Source organism: Amblyraja radiata, chromosome 2 (genome assembly GCF_010909765.2).
Source record: "Amblyraja radiata isolate CabotCenter1 chromosome 2, sAmbRad1.1.pri, whole genome shotgun sequence".
Taxonomy (NCBI): Eukaryota; Metazoa; Chordata; class Chondrichthyes; order Rajiformes; family Rajidae; genus Amblyraja; species Amblyraja radiata.
The window spans coordinates 97,208,350-97,230,852 of record NC_045957.1 but is presented as its reverse complement, the minus strand read 5'-3'; the positions used below and the strand labels follow the sequence as shown (position 1 = coordinate 97,230,852).

The window sequence follows — 22,503 nt, the reverse complement described above, 5'->3', positions numbered from 1 at the left end:
ACCGAAATGATAAGTTTCTGATTTTCGAAAATATTAAGAGCCAGAAATACAGCACGGGGAGAGGGGACAGGTTATATTGTCTTGTGCATTAGCAAACTTCCAGAATCAAAGTGGGGACAAAATTGGATATTTGAGGGATTGGCAATCAGTCTCCGAGGCTAGCTGGAAGCACTGTAGAGGGATTTCTAAGCTTATACAATTTTCATTTACTCTTCCAGGTTTCTTTTTGACCACAAGGAGCAAGGTTTGGTAAAAAAATTCTCCTGACTTTTATCACCTATCATTGAAAGTATATAACTTAAAAAACAGAGCAGCAAATTTGTTCACATCACAACATACTTACAATCCCTTTACAAAAGGCTGCAGCAACAACTATTTCGCACACTAGACCACTAATTTGGGAGGATTTCAAATGGACTTTATTTTTTTTTAAATGCAAACTTTTGTTGCTGCTCCGTTCTATAACCCAACAACTGTTTGATTGGTTCAAGACTGCCAACAATGATGATATTAACATTTTATTTTATATTGTTGTTTTCAAATAATTCAGAGTGAATTCCCACAATGTTGTCCTATCGAGGGCCTGGACAGGTTGGGTCTATATGTCTTGAAATTTAGAAAAATAATACATTTATTCAAATATATAAAATAATTATATTTTATTATTTTAAGGGCTTGACAGGGTAAATGTGGAGATGTTTCCAATAGTGGGAGAGTCATGAACAAGGGACAGAACTACAAAATTTAGGGCTAGTCACTTAACACTGAGGTTCTTCTCTTAGAGAGGAATGAATCTCTGGAATTCTCTGTCCCAAAGGTGGTGGAGGGCAGATATTTGATACGTTTAATATGGAGAAAGGCAAATGTTTGAAAGGCCAGGGAAAGGCCAGGGAATTGAGTTAGGAGGAACTGGCACAGAAGAGGACGAGGCCAACATAGATCAGCCATAATCATATCATGAATGGCTGGGCAAGCTTGTGGCTTGGTTGCCCATTCCTGTTCATATTTTCTTGTGTTCGTACGAAAGAGATGAAAGAATTGCCTTTATTTCCCAGTGAATCAGATACATTCAGCAATATGGAAGATCATGGCTGCTGGTAGTGCACTGCTTGAATAACTTGGAATCCTTTCTTGTGGAAATTAATAAGCCTAACTTTTCCACTTTGTGAAATAAAACATATATATATATATATATTACAACAACTTGCAAAAAAGCTGCTGCCTATTTGGTCACCTGGGTACAAGCTGGGTACAAGCACTTCAAATGTTTTTGTTTAACATTAACAATTATCTCTATAGGGCAGGATTTACAGTAGAATTTATCCAGCTTTTCCTTGATTAATGGTCATTGTAAAGTGCACTGATGCTCAGTGACCACAATCAATGATTCGTGATTCCACTTATGGCTCAACAAGCTTTGCAATGTTTAGGTGGTTTCACACAGACACTTGTATTTATATATACTTCACATATTCTTCTGTATAACAACTATTTTGTACTTAAATGCAGACATGTATTTTAGGTATCTAGAGAAATGTTACATTTACAAAAAGAATGTAAAAAGGCAGCATAAGTTACTAGAAAAAAAGTTACACTTTAACTGATTATTTGTGACATCATATATACATATTAGTTTGGCAGATGAACATTCAATGGCAAGTCCGCAGCTTGTTGAGAGCAGTAGTAATTTTCCATCACTAGTAGTATGTTTTCACTTGGAGAAGTGTTACATTCATTGCTCCATTTGTCACATTATACCAAGACTCAGAATTGTGCTTTAGAATTCCCAAAGTATTAAAACCAACCAACCCGAGAAGGCTTTCAAGTGCAAACCAAATGTTACACATGATTGCTTTCATTTGGCAGCTTTGATGGATTTTTCAGTGGTTGTATTGTTGTGACATTCTGCAGCTTGGTCCCCAGATCCAATATCCACACCTTCCTTCTCAGGTATGGCCTCGAGGCTTCGCCTTGTCTTGGACGGTTCTGCATTCCCAGTGCCTGGCTTGTTCAGACCACAAGACACTGCAGCATAATGGATTTGCTTCAGGTTGTCCAATGCTTCAATTCTAGCATGCTTCAGCAGATCAGCTTGCCCCTGTAGACAGTAAATAGTTCACAAAGCACAAGTTAAACAAATTGCTTATGTATGTACAAAGTGCACAAAGCAAAGATGCAGTGGGAAAACTCTGAGATAGTGGGTAACTTTGTATGTGGAGGGATAATCTTACTGATCCTGTTCATCATGGATTCCAGAGCATTGCCCTAATGGTGACAGATCCTCCTCTGGTAGCGAGGAGGCTTGGTTGTTGAAGACCTCACATACTGTGACAGCAAGCAAAGTCGAAAGCAGAATTCTTGCAACCATAAAAGCTAAATTTGATTTGTAATGGATTTTAAATACCACTGGCAATCAGAAACAACAAAAAAACTTACAATTGATATAAATAAGGAATAAGAAACAAAGAAAAGTTAATTTAAACACAATAAATACCCAAATAATTAACAACGTCAAGTAAAACAAAATAATTTTAAATGAGTAACTTTACTTCATGGTCATTTGCTGTACAATTCTCACTGAAATTAATGAGAATGGCAGATCCATTGCTGGTTCAACTTGGCAAAGATCTGAAAGACAATTTCCAGATATAGTGCTGAGGAATCCCAGGAAGACTCCAGTGATCAATTTATGGACATATCATTAGGAATCAATGAAGAATATACTCAGTAAATTAAGTGGTTAAATGGCCTTTAAATGTTTCCTTGAATGTAATGAAATAAGTTTGTTCTGATGTGAAATTACCTTGTAAATTACCTTGAAAAATACACACCTAACTTCTTCTTCAAATTTATTATGTATTTGAAACGGGTATTTTTGCTACCTACCTAGATTAAAGTTTTATTGTTTCACTAGACCAAGTGCAGACCTGTTGGGTCTGCACCCCCAAACCAATATTCCACCACTCACCCGTTCCCCCAATGCAATATTTCACCACTCACGCATAGCCCCCAACTGCGCTGGCGCAGCTCATTTCCCCTCATCCCCCAGCACTCCCTCCCCCTCCTCTTCACCCTCCCTCTTCTTTCCCTTCTCCACCTCCCCTCCCCCAATCCCTCCCTCACCTCTCATTTCCCCTATCCCATTACTCCCTACCTCCCTCCATAACTCCTCACCCCTCCCTACCCCCTCCTATCCCTCTAGCCCTACTCCTGACCTCCCCCACTCCCTCTTCTCTCCCTCTATTCCCCTCCTCCCCACCCTCCTTCCTCACCTCCCCCACTTTCCCCCCTCTCCTTCCCTACCCCCTCCTCTCCCTCAACCCCCCACTCTCCCTCACCTCCGCAGTATCTTTCCTCTCCTCCTCCCCTCTCCCAATTCCTCCCTCACCTCTCTCTCTCCTTTCCCCTACCCTCACACTCCCTCCCTCCCTCTCCACTCCATAACACCTCTCACCACCCTACCCCCCTCCTATCCCTCTATCCCCCACCCCCCCCACTCCTCACATCCCCTATCACCCCCATTTTCCCTAATCACCTCCCCCACTGTCCTCTATTCCCCATTCCCTACCCCCTCCCCCCCCTCCTCTCCCTCTATTCCCCCTCCTCCCCCACCAGACATGAGACAGGAAAAACTGAAAAAAGAAGATAGATTTCTCTGCGTATTTTGAAATCCGGCAATATTTCGGCAATATTCGGCCCCACCGGTGCCGCGAGGCCACACAGGCGCCAGAGCTCCATCGCCGCGAGGTCTCACCGCCGCAGTCTCGATGCCTCCTGGATCGCCGCGTAGAACCCCTTGCGGGTAGAAGCTCGGGTCGGACGAAACGGCCGACGGCGCCCGAGGGTGGGCACCCACTCAGTACCACGGAGGCGCACGTAGATGCAGACGTAGACCCCACCCACTCTCTAGCCGGCGGAGCGTTAGTGATGCTCACTCCGCACCTTCAGCGTTATATTCTCCTCGCCGGGCAAGACAAGCGCCGCCCGTGACTGACAGCGGACCCGGCCAATCAGTGTGGCGATGGTGCACGAAGGGGTGTCGCCATCGAGGCGACTGACAGGAGAGGAGACCAATCTGCGTGGCACTGACTGACAGGAGAGGAGACCAATCTGCGCATGCGCGGTTTTTAAACCTTTATACCTTTTAAAATGTACAATCGATCAGAATAAAACTTGTTGCACTTGAGCACAGGAGAATGGCGAATAAAGGGCCTGTCCCACTTACGTGTCCTTGGCATGCTAATTACGCGAACTTGTGGTCGCGTTGAGGCGCGACGGTCCCGCGAAGGTCGCGCGCGACTTCATTTGACCGCACAGCCGTCTGGAGCGCGTGACATCATTTTAAGATGGACACAAAATGCAGAAGTTACTCAGCGGGACCGGCAGCATCTCTGGAGAGAACCAATGGGTGATGTTTCGTGTCTTGACCCGAAACGTCACCCAATGCTTCTCTCCAGAGATGCTGCCGGTCCCGCTGAGTTACTCCTGCATTTTGTGTCTATCTTCAATTTTCTTGGCCCCGCTCTGGGAGTAGAAGTAGGGGTGGATCCGGACTGCAACGGCCGTGAGCCCCAGGCCGAGCTCGGCGATCGTTTGCCTGCTTCTGCTGCTGTTGAAGGTGAGACGTTGCGTCACGCCAGGGTCTTGGGCCTGTCCCACTTTGGCCGTCTGTTCCGCGACAGGCCGTTGGCGCGCAAAGAATTAGTTTGCTACAAAAATTTCGGAGCCCCGCGCGATGTCGTCCACAACTCCATACCCCTCCGCGCTCCTCAGTGGGACCGGCCCCGCGCTGCCATACGATGCCCGTGCACCTCAACGCGACGACGAGGTCACGTAATTTGTGTGCCAAGGATAAGTAAGTGGGACAGGCCCTTAAGGTGGCAAAAAAATCGTAGCGCTATCGTATACTGTTTTTGTGCAAATAGAAAAACCACGCAAACCGGAAGAGCATAAGATCAGAGTTTTAGTTATGTATAGATATAGATAGATAGATAGATAGTCCTGAGCATAACAAATGGTGAATTTTACTCTACAAGAGTTGGTATTATTTTTTATAGAAATACGAGATTCCTCATCCCCGAATGATTAATGTTTAATTGCATGTAATGAGTATTTTCAAAAGTCACATGGGTTACTGCTGCAAAATGATTGTTTGACAGGGAAAAGGTGTGAGGGATGGAGAGGTTTCTGTGCTTGGATTTTGGCTCCAGCAAATATGCTTAGTGAAATGGACCACATAACTGAATCAGTGCATTCGGCAGCACTGAACATCCACTCGCCTATTATGAAGCAGAAGCACAAATAAACAAGATATGATGTCAACAAATAAATAATAGATCATTTTTTTAAAGTAAAAATATGGTCGTAGCATGATGCAAGATGGATAAGTCTGTTCTAGGTGATTATTCAGCATCAGTACTGAACTGGGGTTAATAAAAAACAAAATAAAGTGTGAGTGACTGATGGGGAAGCGTGTATCTATAAACCAATGATCAAAACCAAATGGTTTGACATATGGGAGAGAATTTTACTAATAGGCCAGATTGCTTGCATTATTTATTTTAAAATGCTTGCTAAAGATTTCAATCAGTTCATTACTCCCAAATGAAATATGACTAAAGCATTTTTATGTGCACAGTTCATAAAAGCAGACTTATCTGGAGCAACTGGATATTGGACTTATCTTGTCCCTTACTCTGTGACACTCGTTCTTCTGGGAAGCAAAATTCAGATTTCCATTATCGATCTCCCCAGCACTGTCATTCCATATACACTCCATAATAAACTGATAGTCAAAACAAAAGGTTTCATCTCAGCTGCACTTTAGAGAGGCGTAGAATGTGTGAAGGCACAAAATAATTTCCCCATGGTTGGGGAATAAAAAAAGGTTTAAGGTGAGAGGGGAGAGATTTAATAGGAACCTGGGGCAATATCTTCACACACACAAAGGGTGGTGGGGGTAGGGGAGGGGGTTTATATGGAACGAGATGCCAGTGGAAGTTGCTGAGGCAGGGACAATAACAACATTTGAAAGACATTTGGACAAGTACAAGGATAGGAAAGTTTCAAGGGATATGGGTTAAATCAGAGGTCGGATCCGACCCGTAACCCGAGAATCATCCAGCCCGCATGCGCATTTTTTTTTCAATTAGTTTTCGCAACCTAGGAACTGTAGCCAGTCCTGGGGACGTGAGCTGTTCTGGGAACTGCAGCTCGTCCTGGGGCTTATCTGGAGCATGCTGGTTTTATAAGGAAATAAGAAAACTGATCAGCTCCTTGAGCCTCAATTAGACCATTCAATTAGATCACAGCAGATTTGATCATGATCTCAACATCATTCTCTTCCGATAGCTCTCGATTCCCTTGTAGTTTAAATCTTTGTCAAATTCTGTTGTGCATCTATTCAATGACTCTGCCTTCCTATGCACACTGGGGTAGAGAACTCCAGTCACAACAGCCTAGAGGAAACATTCCTCTTTTCCATTTCAAATAGGCTACTCTTTATTTTGAAACTATGTTTCTTATATCTATATAACTCCACTCGGGGAGATGTCCTGAGCATCCACTCCATCAATCCTTCTCTTAATCTTAATTCACAATGGCCTCCTCCTGCTCAACATTTCTTCTTCTGTCAACTGCTTTATGTTAGGAGCCTTCCGATTGCACCTCTAGGTTCAGGAATAGCGTCTTCCCAACACTATCAGGCTCCTGAACACTACAAAACACGAACTGAACTATGAACTATGGATTGCCTTGGTTGCACTAGGACTGTGGTTTTTTTTTGCCCTATTGGGGATATTAATTTATTGATTTTTTGTTTTGTTTTATTATGTTATCTGTGAGTAATGTGCTCACAGGCCTGTTATGCGACTGCAGTTCTAATTTCACTATTCCTTTGTTGGTGCCTATGACAATTAAATGCTCTTGACTTTCCTCCCTCTGCAACTGGATATTGGACCCCAGTCTGTTAGGTTAGACAAGCACACCTCTTCAACCCTCACCCTGAACACCCTGCGTTCCACAGGGCTGTGTGCTGAGCCCCCTCCTCTACTCCCTCTTCACCTACGACTGCACACCTGTACATGGTACTAACACCATCATCAAGTATGCAGATGATACAACGGTGATTGGCCTCATCAGCAACAACGATGAGTCGGCCTATAGGGAGGAGGTCCAGCTCCTAGCAGCATGGTGCGCTGACAACAACCTGGCCCTTAACTCCAAGAAGACCAAAGAGCTCATTGTAGACTTCAGGAAGTCCAGGGGCGGCACGCACACCCCCATCCACATTAACGGGACGGAGGTGGAACGTGTTTCCAGTTTCAGGTTTCTGGGGGTCAACATCTCCGATGACCTCTCTTGGACCCACAATACCTCAACTCTGGTCAAGAAGGCTCACCAGCGTCTCTTCTTCCTGAGGAGACTAAAGAAGGTCCATCTGTCTCCTCAGATTCTGGTGAACTTCTACCGCTGCACCATCGAGAGCATCCTTACCAACTGTATCACAGTATGGTATGGCAACTGCTCTGTCTCCGACCGGAAAGCACTGCAGAGGGTGGTGAAAATTGCCCAACGCATCACTGGTTCCTCACTCCCCTCCATTGAGTCTGTCCATAGCAAGCGATGTCTGCGAAGGGCGCTCAGCATCGTCAAGGACTGCTCTCACCCCAACCACAGACTGTTTACCCTCCTACCATCCGGGAGGCGCTACAGGTCTCTCCGTTGCCGGACCAGCAGGTCCAGGAACAGCTTCTTCCCTGCAGCTGTTACATTACTCAACAATGTACCTCGCTGATTGCCAATCTCCCCCCCCCCCCGGCACTCCTGCCACCAGGAAAAAAATAATAATTGCACTACTATGACTGTATGCACGTAAATATATTTATCTATTGCTCATATTCTATGTCGCTCTTCTGGGGAGATGCTAACTGCATTTCGTTGTCTCTGTACTGTACACTGCACAATGACAATAAAATTTGAATCTGAATCTGAATCTGGTCCTTCCCCACAGAAACTTGGCGTTGGCTACACCAAGCTTCAGTGAGTTCCTGAACATGTACTCTGGCAGTCTGAAATGGACCAGTTGGCAACATTCCCCGACAGATATCTTGCTCTGCTGGGCGGCCAACCGATTTCAGGTAGACCAGTTAGTTCCATGTACCCACCACCATTTGAGTGAATAGGTTACCCCTCAGGTTCCTATTACATCTTTCCCCTCTCACTTTAAACCTGTGTCCTGTAATTTTTCTTTGTGATTTAGCACTGATGAACCAAACATTCCTGGAATGAACCAAAGATGTAATAGGAACCTGAGGGGCAACCTATTCACTTAAATGGTGGTGGGTACATGGAACTAACTGGTCTACCCAAAACCTGTTGGCCGCCCAGCAGAGCAAGATATCTGTCGGGGAATGTTTCCTATTTCTTCTTGACGGCCACAGCATAACCTGCATTCCAGATTCCAAACACTTCATGCAAAAAATATTAATTCCTAAGGTCTCTTAATTCTCTTGCCCTTTAGTTTGCATCAGTGCACTCTAATAATCCCCAATCTTTCTGCCAACCAGAACAGCCTCCCACTATCCACTCTGTGTAAGTCAATCATCATTATCAATTTCTATCAAATTTCTCCTCAGCCTTCTAGAAAAATACAGTCCCAACCTGTTTGATCTATCCCTGTAAGTGTGGTTTAGGTTTACTTATTGTAAAACGTCCCTCATCCCAGGAACCATTCTAAATATTTCCGATTCCTAATTCCCCCACCCCCTTAATGCCTTCACATCCTTCCAATAATGTGGCCGCCAGAATTTAACATAATACTACATTTGGGGCTAGACCAGTGTTTTATAAAGATTCAGCAGGACTTTTCTGCTTTTATACTCGGTGCCTCTATTGATAAAGCTCAGAGTATTTAACTGCTTTCTCAACGAGCCCTGCCATTTTCAATGATGCGCACACATACCCGCAGGTCTCTTTGCTTCTGCACCCATTTAGAACTGCATCCTTTATTCTGTTTTGCGTCAATCATGCGTTAAATACCAATTGATGGCACAACAAATCCTGACTGGCCTCAATTCAAATACATGTCATATGTACAGAGGACCTCACTGAAACACAAGGATGTGAGGCACTTGGGTTATGATTGAACATAGCAGCTGATCACATTTAGCAATCACGTTTCCACTGAAACACTGCACGACGCAGGCAAATATCTTGTCCCTTACTCTGTGACACTCGTGCTTCTGGGAAGCAAAATTCAGATTTCCATTATCGATCTCCCCAGCACTGTCATTCCATATACACTCCATAATAAACTGATAGTCAAAACAAAAGGTTTCATCTCAGCTGCACTTTAGAGAGGCGTAGAATGTGTGAAGGCACAAAATAATTTCCCCATGGTTGGGGAATAAAAAAAGGTTTAAGGTGAGAGGGGAGAGATTTAATAGGAACCTGGGGCAATATCTTCACACACACAAAGGGTGGTGGGGGTAGGGGAGGGGGTTTATATGGAACGAGATGCCAGTGGAAGTTGCTGAGGCAGGGACAATAACAACATTTGAAAGACATTTGGACAAGTACAAGGATAGGGACGTTTCAAGGGATATGGGTTAAATCAGAGGTCGGATCCGACCCGTAACCCGAGAATCATCCAGCCCGCATGCGCATTTTTTTTTCAATTAGTTTTCGCAACCTAGGAACTGTAGCCAGTCCTGGGGACGTGAGCTGTTCTGGGAACTGCAGCTCGTCCCGGGGCAGGCGAGCCGAACTGGGTACTGCAGCATGTCCCTGGGCACGTGAGGGACCTGGGAACTACAGAAAACTAATTGAAAAACGTGAAAACTAATGTGAAAAAAAACACCAAGTGTCAAACTATGGCGATAGATGTGGCCCGCCATCCGCTCACAGCCATGGGGCCCAGCCCCTATGCAGAACAAGGTTACCGACTCCTGGGTTAAATGCTGTCACGTGAAAATAGTATCTTGGTCAACATGGCCAGGTTGGGCTGAAGGGCCTGTTTCCGTGCTGTATAACTTTTGCGAGATACAGCAAGGAAAGGGACCTTTCAGCCCACTGTCCATACTAACCATCATGTACCCATTTTTACACTAATCATACTTTAATCCATTTTAACTATCAACTTTCCCCAGACTCTACACACTTGGGGCAATATACAATGTCCAATTAACCTACCGACCAGGCATATCTTTCCAATGCGGTAAGAAAAAGAAGAACCCGGATGAAATGAGGTCTCACCGATGTAGATCAGCTGACATTTATAGCAGGGGGTGCAATAGATGAGGTTGGAGGAGGTGCAGGTGAACCTCTGTCACACCTGGAACGACTGCTTGGGTCCTTGAATGGAGTCGAGGGGGGATGTAAAGCTGCAAGTGTAGCATCTCTTGCGGTTGCAAGGGAAAGTGCCCGGGGAGGGGGTGGTGCAGGAGAGAAGGGAAGAATTGACCAGGGAGTTACGGAGGGAGCGGTCTTTGCGGAAAGCAGACAGGGGGGGAGATGGGAAGATGTGGCGAGTGGTGGGGTCACGTTGGTGGTGGCGAAAATGACGGAGGACTATTTGTTGTATGTGACAGCTAGTGGGGTGGAAGGTGAAGACTAGGGGGACTCTGCCCTTGTTCCGAGTGGGGGAATGGGGAGAGAGAGCAGTGTTACAGGGTATTGAAGAGACCCTGGTGAGAGCCTCATCTATAGTAGGGGAAGGGAACCCCCGTTCCCTAAAGAATGAGGACACTTCCGATACCCTGGTGTGGAACACTCATCCTGGGAGCAGATGCGGCATTGACGGAAGAATTGGGAGTAGGGGATGGAGTCCTTACAGGAAGCAGGGTGGGAAGAAGTGTAGTCTAGATAGCCATGGGTTTATAGTGGATGTCGGTCAGAAGTCTATCCCTGCGATGGAGATAGTGAGGTAAAGAAATGGTAGGGAAGTGTCGGAAATAGTCCATGTGTATTTGAGTGCCGGATGGAAGTTAGTGGTAAAGCGGATGAAGTCAGTGAGTTGTGTGTGGGTGCAGGAGGTAGCACCAATGCAATTGGTGATGTAGCGGAGGTAGAGGTTGGGAATGGGGCCCTGGTACGTCTCGAACAAGGATTGTTCGACGTACCCTACAAAGAGGCAGGCATAGCTGGGGCCCATGCGAAAAGTTATTAAGGGTAAGGACCAGCTCTGCTAGGCGGAGGAGAGTATCTGTAGACGTGGATTGGTTGGTTCTCCAGTCGAGGAAGAACCGGAGGGCTTTGAAATGAGGATGTTCAGATCCCACACAGACAGCACTGGAGGTCAGGTTTGAACTCGGGTGGCTGGAGTTGTGAAGCAGCTTCTCTACTACTTTTGCTACTCACTATTTGGCAATAACAGAAGAGATTTGACCTAGTTCATTCTGGGAACAAAATATAATATAATTGCTGCATTAATCTAGTTTTTAATCTTGAATAATTACTGTGGCTCATTTGCCAGCATTCCTGCCGCAGTGAGATGTTTGGGGAATAAATCTCATTCCGATGACTTGAAGAGTGAAAACTTAATTGTCGGCCCGGTGCAGTACTCTGGTGATGCTGCGATGCTGGAAGTTTTGTGTTAGGAATGAGATATTAAACCAAGGTCATGTGCTCACTCAAGTGGCAAGAGATCTCATGGAGCTATTTCAAAGAACAGTCTGAAAGACATCGGTGGCACCTTGTCCATGTCTTACTCATTAAGACAAAAAATAGGATAGTTTTGAAATTTATCACATTGCTGTTTGTGGGATGCTGCTATGTGAAAATTGGCTGCCACATTTCTGACATCATAGCATTACTTTAAAACTATGTGTCTGGATCTGAATCCCCATGAGGCACTTGAAAGAATGCAAATGCTGCAATAATTCTATTCTTGCTTTTTCAATATCGATTCAAATGCGCACTGCTCACGGTGAATTGCTCCATATCTCATTGGGATGAACGTGAAAAGGACGAACAGCCTGGAAATTCATTTAATATTGCAACATTTGTGTGAGCCACAAAATATTTTTTCTAAGAAAGAATTCCTTCCAGACTAACAGATGAACACAGGCACCCAGGCACGCACAATCAATACCTTTATAAGTGTGTAATACATATCTGGACATTCTTTCAATTACTTTCACTGGTGTGTGTAAAACCCACAGGTGGCACACATCATCATTCAGAAGAGGATCTTTAGAATATTTATGGGGCTTCCTTGTGTTCCCGAGATCGTGATTCTGGGTGGTCTATCTTGATTTTAAAACATGGCTGGAAATATAAACAGTCTGATTGATGCTCCGAGCTCCAAAGGTTTCTCCACCCACCTGGTCTGCCCACAATTCAGACCTGTGACATACCTGCTTTCCCACTCCCACGCCATCAAAAAAATCATTTGTGACCCGGCACTGCTACCCTTTTCACTCGTCTCCTTTATGTGACGAAGAATCTTTAGGCCACCGGCTTTTACTGTTATGTCAACTGCAGTTACTCACATTTTCTCACTTACATCAAAAAACTATCAGATGGAGTCAAATGGTAAGGCTACATAACTACTGCACCATGGAATGAATCATTCCCATGCAATTTATCAGCAATAATGGTTCATTGAAAAGAAATGGCATTTTAAACGGTTTTCACTTGCTGTTTGTAGAAACACTAGAATATTTCAATCCATCATTCTTAAAACAAACCTACTTGTCTAAATAACAGTGACAGTTTTATTAATAATACACTAAAAAGAGAGAGATAAAAGAAATAGTTAACCGTCCATCAGTGGACTTCCTTCCTCCCCATTCAAGAAACTTCTCATTATCTAGATATTAGTACTTTTGTACTTCACTATTGCATATATTGCTTTGTTTTTACTTTCTTTTAAACAGAAGCTGTGTCAGAATAGTGGAGTGTAATTGGCAGAATGCCTCGGTGCCCAGGGTCTGTGAATACAGCAACTGTGTTCACTCACTATCCTGGGAAACATTTATCACTCAGTCAACCCGTGAGGTTGAGGAGTTAATCAATTATTTCATTGCTATGTTCCCAAAGGGCGGTCAATAGTTATCATGCTTCATTCATTACAAAAGTAATTACACTTCATGAAGAACTTTATTGGCTCTAAAGTGATAGGGATGCTCTGAGATCGCCTCAGTTGTTTTACAAAAGGTATATTCTTTTCTTCATTTTGGATAAAGAGGTTTAAGTGAATTGGGTTTCTCAACTGGGTAGATGTCATTTCAAGTGGACAGTGACTGAGGAAGGGAACTGTAAGTGTGCAACAGTAGATTCTCCAAGCTCCTCACTCCATGAAAGGAATGTGGGACCACAGCAGGTTGACAGACACTGATCACTAAAATCATGAAAAACTGATACCGACTGTGCAGAGAGAAAGTGGAGGCAGATCGCAAAAACCCTGTTTCTTTCAGCTCAGGAAAGAAACTTAAATAAAGTGCAATTAAAAATGAAATTAAAAATGGTTGGTTTTGAAGGGTGTTTAGCTCAAGGAATGATGCAACACGAATAAAAATCCTTATCCACCCATGAGCATTTATCTTTAACTTTTCATGTGTTCTTCACATAGGGCGAAGGGCATGATTCAAAGATGTAGGTTACAGACTGAACACATATTCATTAGTGTGATGGTTGATTAGCCGGATAAAGCCTTCAGGCATGCTACGTTGCCTGGCTTAAACTGAAAACAACGCATTTCCCAGTTGACAAATTACTTTCATTCTGCTGCCACAGAAAACATCATTATGAAGAAAGCTCCAATGCAGTTCCTGAGTCCTTCCTGGCATCAAGCTTGTTTTAATAACTGCATTCCATGATGAGAGACACAACTGTTTGTACATACTGTACATCTTTCGATTTTTCCGTTGCAATAGTAGTTTTGCAGTTCCATTTCCTCAAGTGATATTACTAAATTACATGCGATTTTGAAAGAAAATGATCAGTTTTCTAGACAGATTACTTTCCTATAATTTGGTTTCAGCCTATCATCAGATAAGTGGTTCTCATTGTCAGTTTCATGACCATATTTTCCACATTGAATCCAAAGTTGCATATAACTATAACAATATTCCACTGAACATGTGACAATTATGGTTTATAGGAATGCGAATTGCAAAATTAACATCTTATTCATTTGTAAAAAACTGCAAATTTTACCTGAAAATAAACAGTTCCTCTGCAACCATATTTTCAATTATCTGCGGTCTTGACTATAAAAATTTAGAGCCATGGATTCATAGAGCTACACAGGATGGAAATAGGCCCTTCAGCCCTCCTTGTCCATGCTGAACATGCTGGCTAACTGAGCTAGTCCTACTTGCCTGTGCCTGCCCCATATCCCTCCAAGAATGTCCGTGCCTTTTTAAATGATATAATTGTACCAGCTTCTACCACTTCTCCTGGCAGCTCCTTCCACTATGCTTCACCATCCTGAACCTTTTTTAATCCTTTCCCTCTCACCTTAAACCTTTGTGTTCTGGTTGTAATTGCCCCTACTCTGGGGAAAAGACTCCAGCCATTCACCTTATTATACCCATCAAGATATTACAAGCCTCTAAGGTCGGGGCTTCCTACGCTTCAGGGTAAAAGACCCAACTCTCTAACCTTTCCTTGTAATTAACAGCTTAAACCTTCCAGACGAAGCAACAACTTTGTAAATCTTTTTTGCACCCTTTCCAGCTTAATGACATCCGACCGATAGCAGGGTGACCACAACTGGACTTCCCAATAGCACAGCTTTAACATGACTTACAACGCCTGTACTCAACATACTGACTGATGAAGACAAGCATGTCTTCGAGTTAATCACTATTGTATCGCTTGCTACCATATTTAACCACTTTCTGTGATAGAAACATAGAAATTAGGTGCAGGAGTAGGCCATTCGGCCCTTCGAGCCTGCACCGCCATTCAATATGATCATGGCTGATCATCCAACAGTATCCCGTACCTGCCTTCTCTCCATACCCTCTGATCCCCTTAGCCACAAGGGCCACATCTAACTCCCTCTTAAATATAGCCAATGAACTGGCCTCAACTACCCTCTGTGGCAGAGAGTTCCAGAGATTCACCACTCTCTGTGTGAAAAAAGTTTTTCTCATCTCGGTTTTAAAGGATTTCCCCCTTATCCTTAAGCTGTGACCCCTTGTCCTGGACTTCCCCAACACCGGGAACAATCTTCCTGCATCTAGCCTGTCCAACCCCTTAAGAATTTTGTAAGTTTCTATAAGATCTCCTCTCAATCTCCTAAATTCTAGAGAGTATAAACCAAGTCTATCCAGTCTTTCTTCATAAGACAGTCCTGACATCCCAGGAATCAGTCTGGTGAACCTTCTCTGCACTGCCTCTATGGCAATAATGTCCTTCCTCAGATTTGGAGACCAAAACTGTACGCAATACTCCAGGTGTGGTCTCACCAAGACCATGTACAACTGCAGTAGAACCTCCCTGCTCCTATACTCAAATCCTTTTGCTATGAAAGCTAACATACCATTCGCTTTCTTCACTGCCTGCTGCACCTGCATGCCCACTTTCAATGACTGGTGTACCATGACACCCAGGTCTCGCTGCATCTCCCCTTTTCCTAGTCGGCCACCATTTAGATAATAGTCTGCTTTCCTGTTTTTGCCACCAAAATGGATAACCTCACATTTATCCACATTATACTGCATCTGCCAAACATTTGCCCACTCACCCAGCCTATCCAAGTCACCTTGCAGTCTCCTAGCATCCTCCTCACAGCTAACACTGCCCCCCAGCTTAGTGTCATCCGCAAACTTGGAGATATTGCCTTCAATTCCCTCATCCAGATCATTAATATATATTGTAAATAGCTGGGGTCCCAGCACTGAGCCTTGCGGTACCCCACTAGTCACTGCCTGCCGTTGTGAAAAGGACCCGTTTACTCCTACTCTTTGCCGTTTACTCCTACTCTTTGCCATTTTAGAATTAATTGCCAGTCAATCTTGGCCAATTCACGTCTCATACCCTCAAAGTTACCTTTCTTTAAGTTCAGAACCATTGTTTCTGAATTAACAATGTCATTCTCCATCCTAATGAAGAACTCAACCATATTATGGTCACTCTTGCCCAAGGGGGCACGTACAACAAGACTGCTAACTTTCCCTTCCTCATTACTCAATACCCAATCTAAAATAGCCTGCTCTCTCGTTGGTTCCTCTACATGTTGATTTAGATAACTATCCCGCATACATTCCAAGAAATCCTCTTCCTCAGCACCCCTGCCAATTTGATTCACCCAATCTATATGTAGATTGAAGTCACCCATTATAACTGTTTTGCCTTTGTCGCACGCATTTCTAATTTCCTGTTTGATACCATCTCCAACTTCACTACTACTGTTAGGTCGCCTGTACACAACACCCACCAGCGTTTTCTGCCCCTTAGTGTTTCGCAGCTCTACCCATACCGATTTCACATCCTCCAAACTAATGTCCTTCCTTTCCATTGCGTTAATCTCCTCTCTAACCAGCAACGCTACCCCACCTCCTTTTCCTTTCTCTCTATCCCTCCTGAATATTGAATATCCCTGGATGTTCAGCTCCCAGCCTTGGTCACCCTGGAGCCATGTCTCCGTGATCCCAACTATATCATAATCATTAATGGCTATCTGCACGTTCAACTCATCCACCTTATTACGAATACTCCTTGCATTGAGACACAAAGCCTTCAGGCTTGTTTTTACAACGCTCTTACCCCTTATACAATTATGTTGAAAAGTGGCCCTGTTTGATTTTTGCCCTGGTTTTGTCTGCCTGCCACTTTTACTTTTCACCTTGCTACCTATTGCTTCTACCCTAATTTTACACCCCCCTGCCTCTCTGCTCTTGTACCCATCCCCCTGCCACATTAGTTTAAATCCTCCCCGACAGCACTAGCAAACACTCCCCCAAGGACATTGGTTCCATTCCAGCCCTGGTCCCACTTCCCCCAGAACTGGTTCCAGTGCCCTAGAAATTTGAATCCCTCCCGCTTGCACCATTTTTCAAGCCACGTATTCATCTGCAATATCCTCCTATTTCTACTCTGACTGGCCCATGGTACTGGTAGTAATCCAGAGATTATTACCTTTGAGGTCCTACTTTTAAGTTTATCTCCTTGCTCCCTAAATTCACCTTGTAGGACCTCATCCCTTTTTTTAACCTATATCGTTGGTGCCAATATGCACCACGACAACTGGCTGTTCACCCTCCCCCTCCAGAATGTTCTGCAGCCGTTCAGTGACATCCCTGACCCTTGCACCAGGGAGGCAACATACCATCCTGGAGTCTTGTTTGCGGCCGCAGAAACGCCTATCTATTCCCCTGACAATTGAATCCCCTATTACTATTGCCCTTCCACTCTTTTTCACCCCCTCATGTGCCGCAGAGCCACCCACGGTGCCATGAACTTGGCTGCTGCTGCATTCCCCTGATGAGCCATCTCCCCCAACAGTATCCAAAATGGTATACCTGTTTAGGAGGGAGATGACCGCAGGGGACTCCTGCACTACCTGCCTACTGCTTTGCTGGCTATTGGCCACCCGTTCCCTTTCTGTCCTCTTACCTTTTACCTGCGGTGTGACCAACTCGCTGTACGTGCTATCCACGACTTTCTCAGCATCGTGGATGCTCCAGTATGAATCCAACCGCAGCTCCAATCGTTCAATGCGGTCTGCCAGGAGCTGCAGCTGTACACACTTCCTGCAAACGTAGTCACCAGGGACACCGACCATATCCCTGATCTCCCACATGTTGCAGGCTGAGCAAACCACGGGGCCAATCTCCACTGTATTATCTTACTCCCAAACTGCCACTATACAGGTACCAACAAATTTGCCCTGATACTCATGGCTTTACAACCTTTTTAAAAAATAAGATATAAAATATTATACACAGTATCCAACTATGGCCTAAATAATCTTGTATGTAAACTATCATTAATTTTGAATTTTGTCATTTTAGTTATGAAATAAAAATTCTATTAATTCTTTTATGGTTTAATTTGCCTCAATCAGTATTCTGATGGAATAGTGAATAATACCTTAAGAATAGTGATGTTCCATGTAAAGCTCTCAATAGCTTTATGAAGCTTTCTTCCTTTAAGGCCTTCTTTAATTCCAATATTGTTCAGATTTTCATGGAAGTCCATGGCTGAAAGCAACACACATTTGTTATTTCTAAGCAGATGTTGCTGGGCGATTAAAGTCATCAGTTGCATTGTTCATCAATACTGTTCAGCCACATAGAAACATAGAAAATAGGTGCAGGAGGCCTTTCGGCACTTCGAGCCAGCACCGCCATTCATTGTGATCATGGCTGATCGTCCCCAATCAATAACCCGCGCCTGCCTTCTCCCCATATCCCCTGATTCCACCAGCCCCTAGAGCTCTATCTAACTCTCTCTTAAATCCATCCAGTGATTTGGCCTCCACTGCCCTCTGTGGCAGGGAATTCCACAAATTCATAACTCTCTGGGTGAAAACATTTTTTCTCACCTCAGTCTTAAATGGCCTCCCCTTTATTCTAAGACTGTGGTCCCTGGTTCTGGACTCGCCCCACATTGGGAACCGTTTTCCTGCATCTAGCTTGTCCAGTCCTTTTATAATTTTATATATTTCTATAAGATCCCCCCTGTATATCTGTAAAAAAGCTGAAAAAACGATTTGGCTCTTAAGTCTTCGATCCCATGATGGACAGCACTTCACTCATGTGATCTTCTGAAAGAAGACTTTGTACAAACATTCACTAATTACAAATCATAAACGATTAAGGTAATCATTCATCTCCAGTTGTTAAGCTCACTTCTCTTTCACTGTTCCTTACTGCAACCTCACCAACTTGCAGGTGCCAGCGTGTGCAGGTCATTCTGCAATAGCATGCATTTCCATAATGTGAATTGGGAGTAATGCGATCAATGAATTAGGGAACACAACTTTATTTGTATTACTAAATTGAACAATTAGCTCAAAAAGCTGGCACAATGCTGACCTGTTCAGACCCTCACACGTGAGAGTGCGACGCTGGATCTAGTATTGGGTATTTGGGAAGGGCAAGTTAAGGAAGTGTGTGTGGAGGAGCCTTTTGGGACCAGTGCCCAGTTCGATTAGGTTTAAGATAGTTATGGATAGGGACGGAGAGGGTCCACGTGTTAAAATGCTCAACTGGGTTAAGGCCAACTTTAAGGGTATGAGAGAAGGTCTCACTCAAGTTGACTGGAGCAGGTTATTAGAGGGGAAAGGAACATCGGCCAAGTGGGATGTTTTCAAAAGTGTACTGAAGAAAGCTCATGAGGGATAGGATATACAGGTATTTGAATGGGCAAGGGCTGATTAGAGACGTCCCCGTTAGTGGTGGGCAAAGCAGGCAAACGTAAGGAAGCTTGGCTGACGAGGGAAATTGAGACGTTAGTCAAAAACAAGAAGGCTGCATAGGACAGGTATAGGCAGCTGGGATCAAGTGCATCCCTGGAGGAGTTTTGGGAACTTAGGAGCAAACTAAAAATGGAAATCAGAAAGGCAAAAAGGGGCCAGGAGATAGCTCTGGTGGGTAGCATTAAGGACAATCGCCGAATATTTTATAAGATTAGCAAGTTTGCTGATGATACAAAAGTTAGTGAATTTGTAGATAGTGAAGATGGTTGTGAACGGTTGCAGCAGGATCTGGATCGATTGGCCAGGTGGGCAGAGGAATGGTTGATGGAATTTAATACAGGGAAGTATGAGGCATTGCATTTTGGGACCGAACAAGGGCAGGACCTACACAGTTAATGGTAGGCCTCTGGATAGTGTTGTAGAGTAGAGGGATCTAGGAGTACAGGTGCATGGTTCCTTGAAGGTCGAGTCACAGGTAAATAAGGTGGTCAAAAAAGCTTTTGGCATTTTTGCCTTCATCAGTCAGAGTATTGAATATAGAAGTTGTGAGGTCATGTTGCAGTTGTATAAGCCATTGGTGAGACCGCATTCAGAATATTGTGTTCAGTTCTGGGCATCATGTTATAGGAAAGATATTGTCAAGCTTGAAAGGGTTCAGAAAATATTTACAAAGATGTTGCCAGGACTAGAGGGTGTGAGCTATAGGGCGAGGTTTAGTAGGCTGGGTCTCTATTCCATGGAGCGCAGGAGGATAGAAACATAGAAAATTGGTGCAGAAGGAGGCCATTCGGCCTTTCGAGCCAGCACCGCCATTCATTGTGATCATGGCTGATCGTCCCCAATCAATAACCCGTGCCTGCCTTCTCCCCATATCCCTTGATTCCACCAGCCCCTAGAGCTCTATGTAACTCTCTCTAAAATCCATCCAGTGATTTGGCCTCCACTGCCGTGAGTGGCAGGGATCCCACAAATTCACAACTCTCTGGGTGAAAAACTTTTTCTCACCTCAGTCCTAAATGGCCTCCCCATTATTCTAAGACTGTGGCTCCTGGTTCTGGACTCGCTCAACATTGGGAACATTTTTCCTGTATCTAGCCTGTCCAGTCCTTTTATAATTTTATATGTTTCTATAAGATCCCCCTCATCCTTCTAAACTCCAGTGAATACAAGCCTAGTTTTTTCAATCTTTCCTCATATGACAGACCCGCCATCCCAGGGATCAATCTCGTGAACCTACGCTGCACTGCCTCAATCACAAGGATGTCCTTCCTCAAATTAGGAGACCAAAACTGTACACAATACTCCAGATGTGGTCTCACCAGAGCCCTATACAACAGCAGAAGAACCTCTCTACTATACTGAAATCCTTTTGTTAGGCCAACATTCCATTAGCTTTCTTCACTGCCTGCTGTACCTGCACGCCAACTTTCAGTGACCGGTGTACAAGGACACCCAGGTCTCGCTGTACCTCCCCCTTACCTAACCTAACCCCATTGAGATAATAATCTGCCCCCTTGTTTTTGCCACCAAAGTGGATAACCTCACATTTATCTATATTATACTGCATCTGCCACGCATCTGCCCACTCACTCAACTTATCCAGGTCACCCTGCAACCTCCTAACATCCTCTTCACAGTTCACACTGCCACCCAGCTTTGTGTCATCCGCAAACTTGCTAGTGTTGCTCCTAATTCCAGCATATTTGTCATAAAACCACGTTTAATTGGTTTGATTGTGTTTAATTGGTTTGATTTCATAGATTTCTCTTCCTAGATGTCCCAGCATGTTCCTAACAACAGATATTTAAACTAACTGGTCTATAGTTTGTCTCACTCCCTTCTTCAACAAGAATGTCACAAGGACATAATGGAACAAACATAGTTGTAATATAAATATTTAAAAGGAGAGTTAAAAAGAAAAAGGGTAACTAACGAATTTAAAAAGTTTAGGAAACCTATAAGAGTCGGGTAGGCAAAAAGCAAGTTAAATTATCAAGAAATATAAAGAGAAAGAATTAAGAACTCCACATAATGACACAAGATAGGTCGTTAAGGGATACAGATGATAAGCTCAAAAGTAGTGACAGGAAATTTTAAATGATGACATTGTCACGGTATTTATCAAAAAGACTGTTGTGGTTTATGATATTAGAAGAAATCTGAAAAGATAGAGACAATTTATAAAGTGATATATTGTAGACAAGATTAGCCCATGTCCAGCAGGACTGCACTGTGTATATTATAAGAAAAAGGCAAGAAATAACTGAAGTTCTATCATATTTTGCACAAAGTTCATTGGAAAAGGAAATCATGCCAGGACTGATAATATAATTACTGTATTTTAAAAACAGTATGAATGCAAATTCAGAACAATTAGATCAAGTCCAATGGCAAAAAAACACCATGGAATCCTTATTCATAGAAGTGATAGAAAAATATTTTGCAAGCAAAAATGTAATAGTCCAGATTCTAAAAAAGGTTATGCTTGAGCAGCCTTACTGAATTGTTTGAAGATCCAGCAGAAAGGGTCTATTGTGACATGACATTATGTGTTTGGATTTCCAAGGGGCTTTTGACTGTAAACATAGAAACATAGAAATTAGGTGCAGGAGTAGGCCATTCGGCCCTTCGAGCCTGCACCGCCATTCAATATGATCATGGCTGATCATCCAACTCAGTATCCCGTACCTGCCTTCTCTCCATACCCCCTGATCCCCTTAGCCACAAGGGCCACATCTAACTCCCTCTTAAATATAGCCAATGAACTGGCCTCGACTACCCTCTGTGGCAGGGAGTTCCAGAGATTCACCACTCTCTGTGTGAAAAAAGTTCTTCTCATCTCGGTTTTAAAGGATTTCCCCCTTATCCTTAAGCTGTGACCCCTTGTCCTGGACTTCCCCAACATCGGGAGCAATCTTCCTGCATCTAGCCTGTCCAACCCCTTAAGAATTTTATAAGTTTCTATAAGATCCCCTCTCAATCTCCTAAATTCTAGAGAGTATAAACCAAGTCTATCCAGTCTTTCTTCATAAGACAGTCCTGACATCCCAGGAATCAGTCTGGTGAACCTTCTCTGCACTCCCTCTATGGCAATAATGTCCTTCCTCAGATTTGGAGACCAAAACTGT

General features: G+C 43.8%; 1 protein-coding gene across 1 annotated transcript in view; it reads right to left on the bottom strand.

Moving 5' to 3' along the window:
* Positions 1–405: 405 nt before the first annotated feature.
* The window catches only part of plcl2 (phospholipase C like 2), a 258,870-nt gene continuing 236,772 nt past the window's right edge, over positions 406–22,503 (bottom strand). The window contains exons 5-6 of the mRNA XM_033050889.1: positions 18,046–18,155; positions 406–2,098 (exon numbers count right to left, since the gene is read on the bottom strand). Coding sequence (XP_032906780.1) covers positions 1,856–2,098; positions 18,046–18,155 — 353 coding nt within the window. The 3' untranslated portion in view covers positions 406–1,855. The remainder of the gene's footprint in view (positions 2,099–18,045; positions 18,156–22,503) is intronic.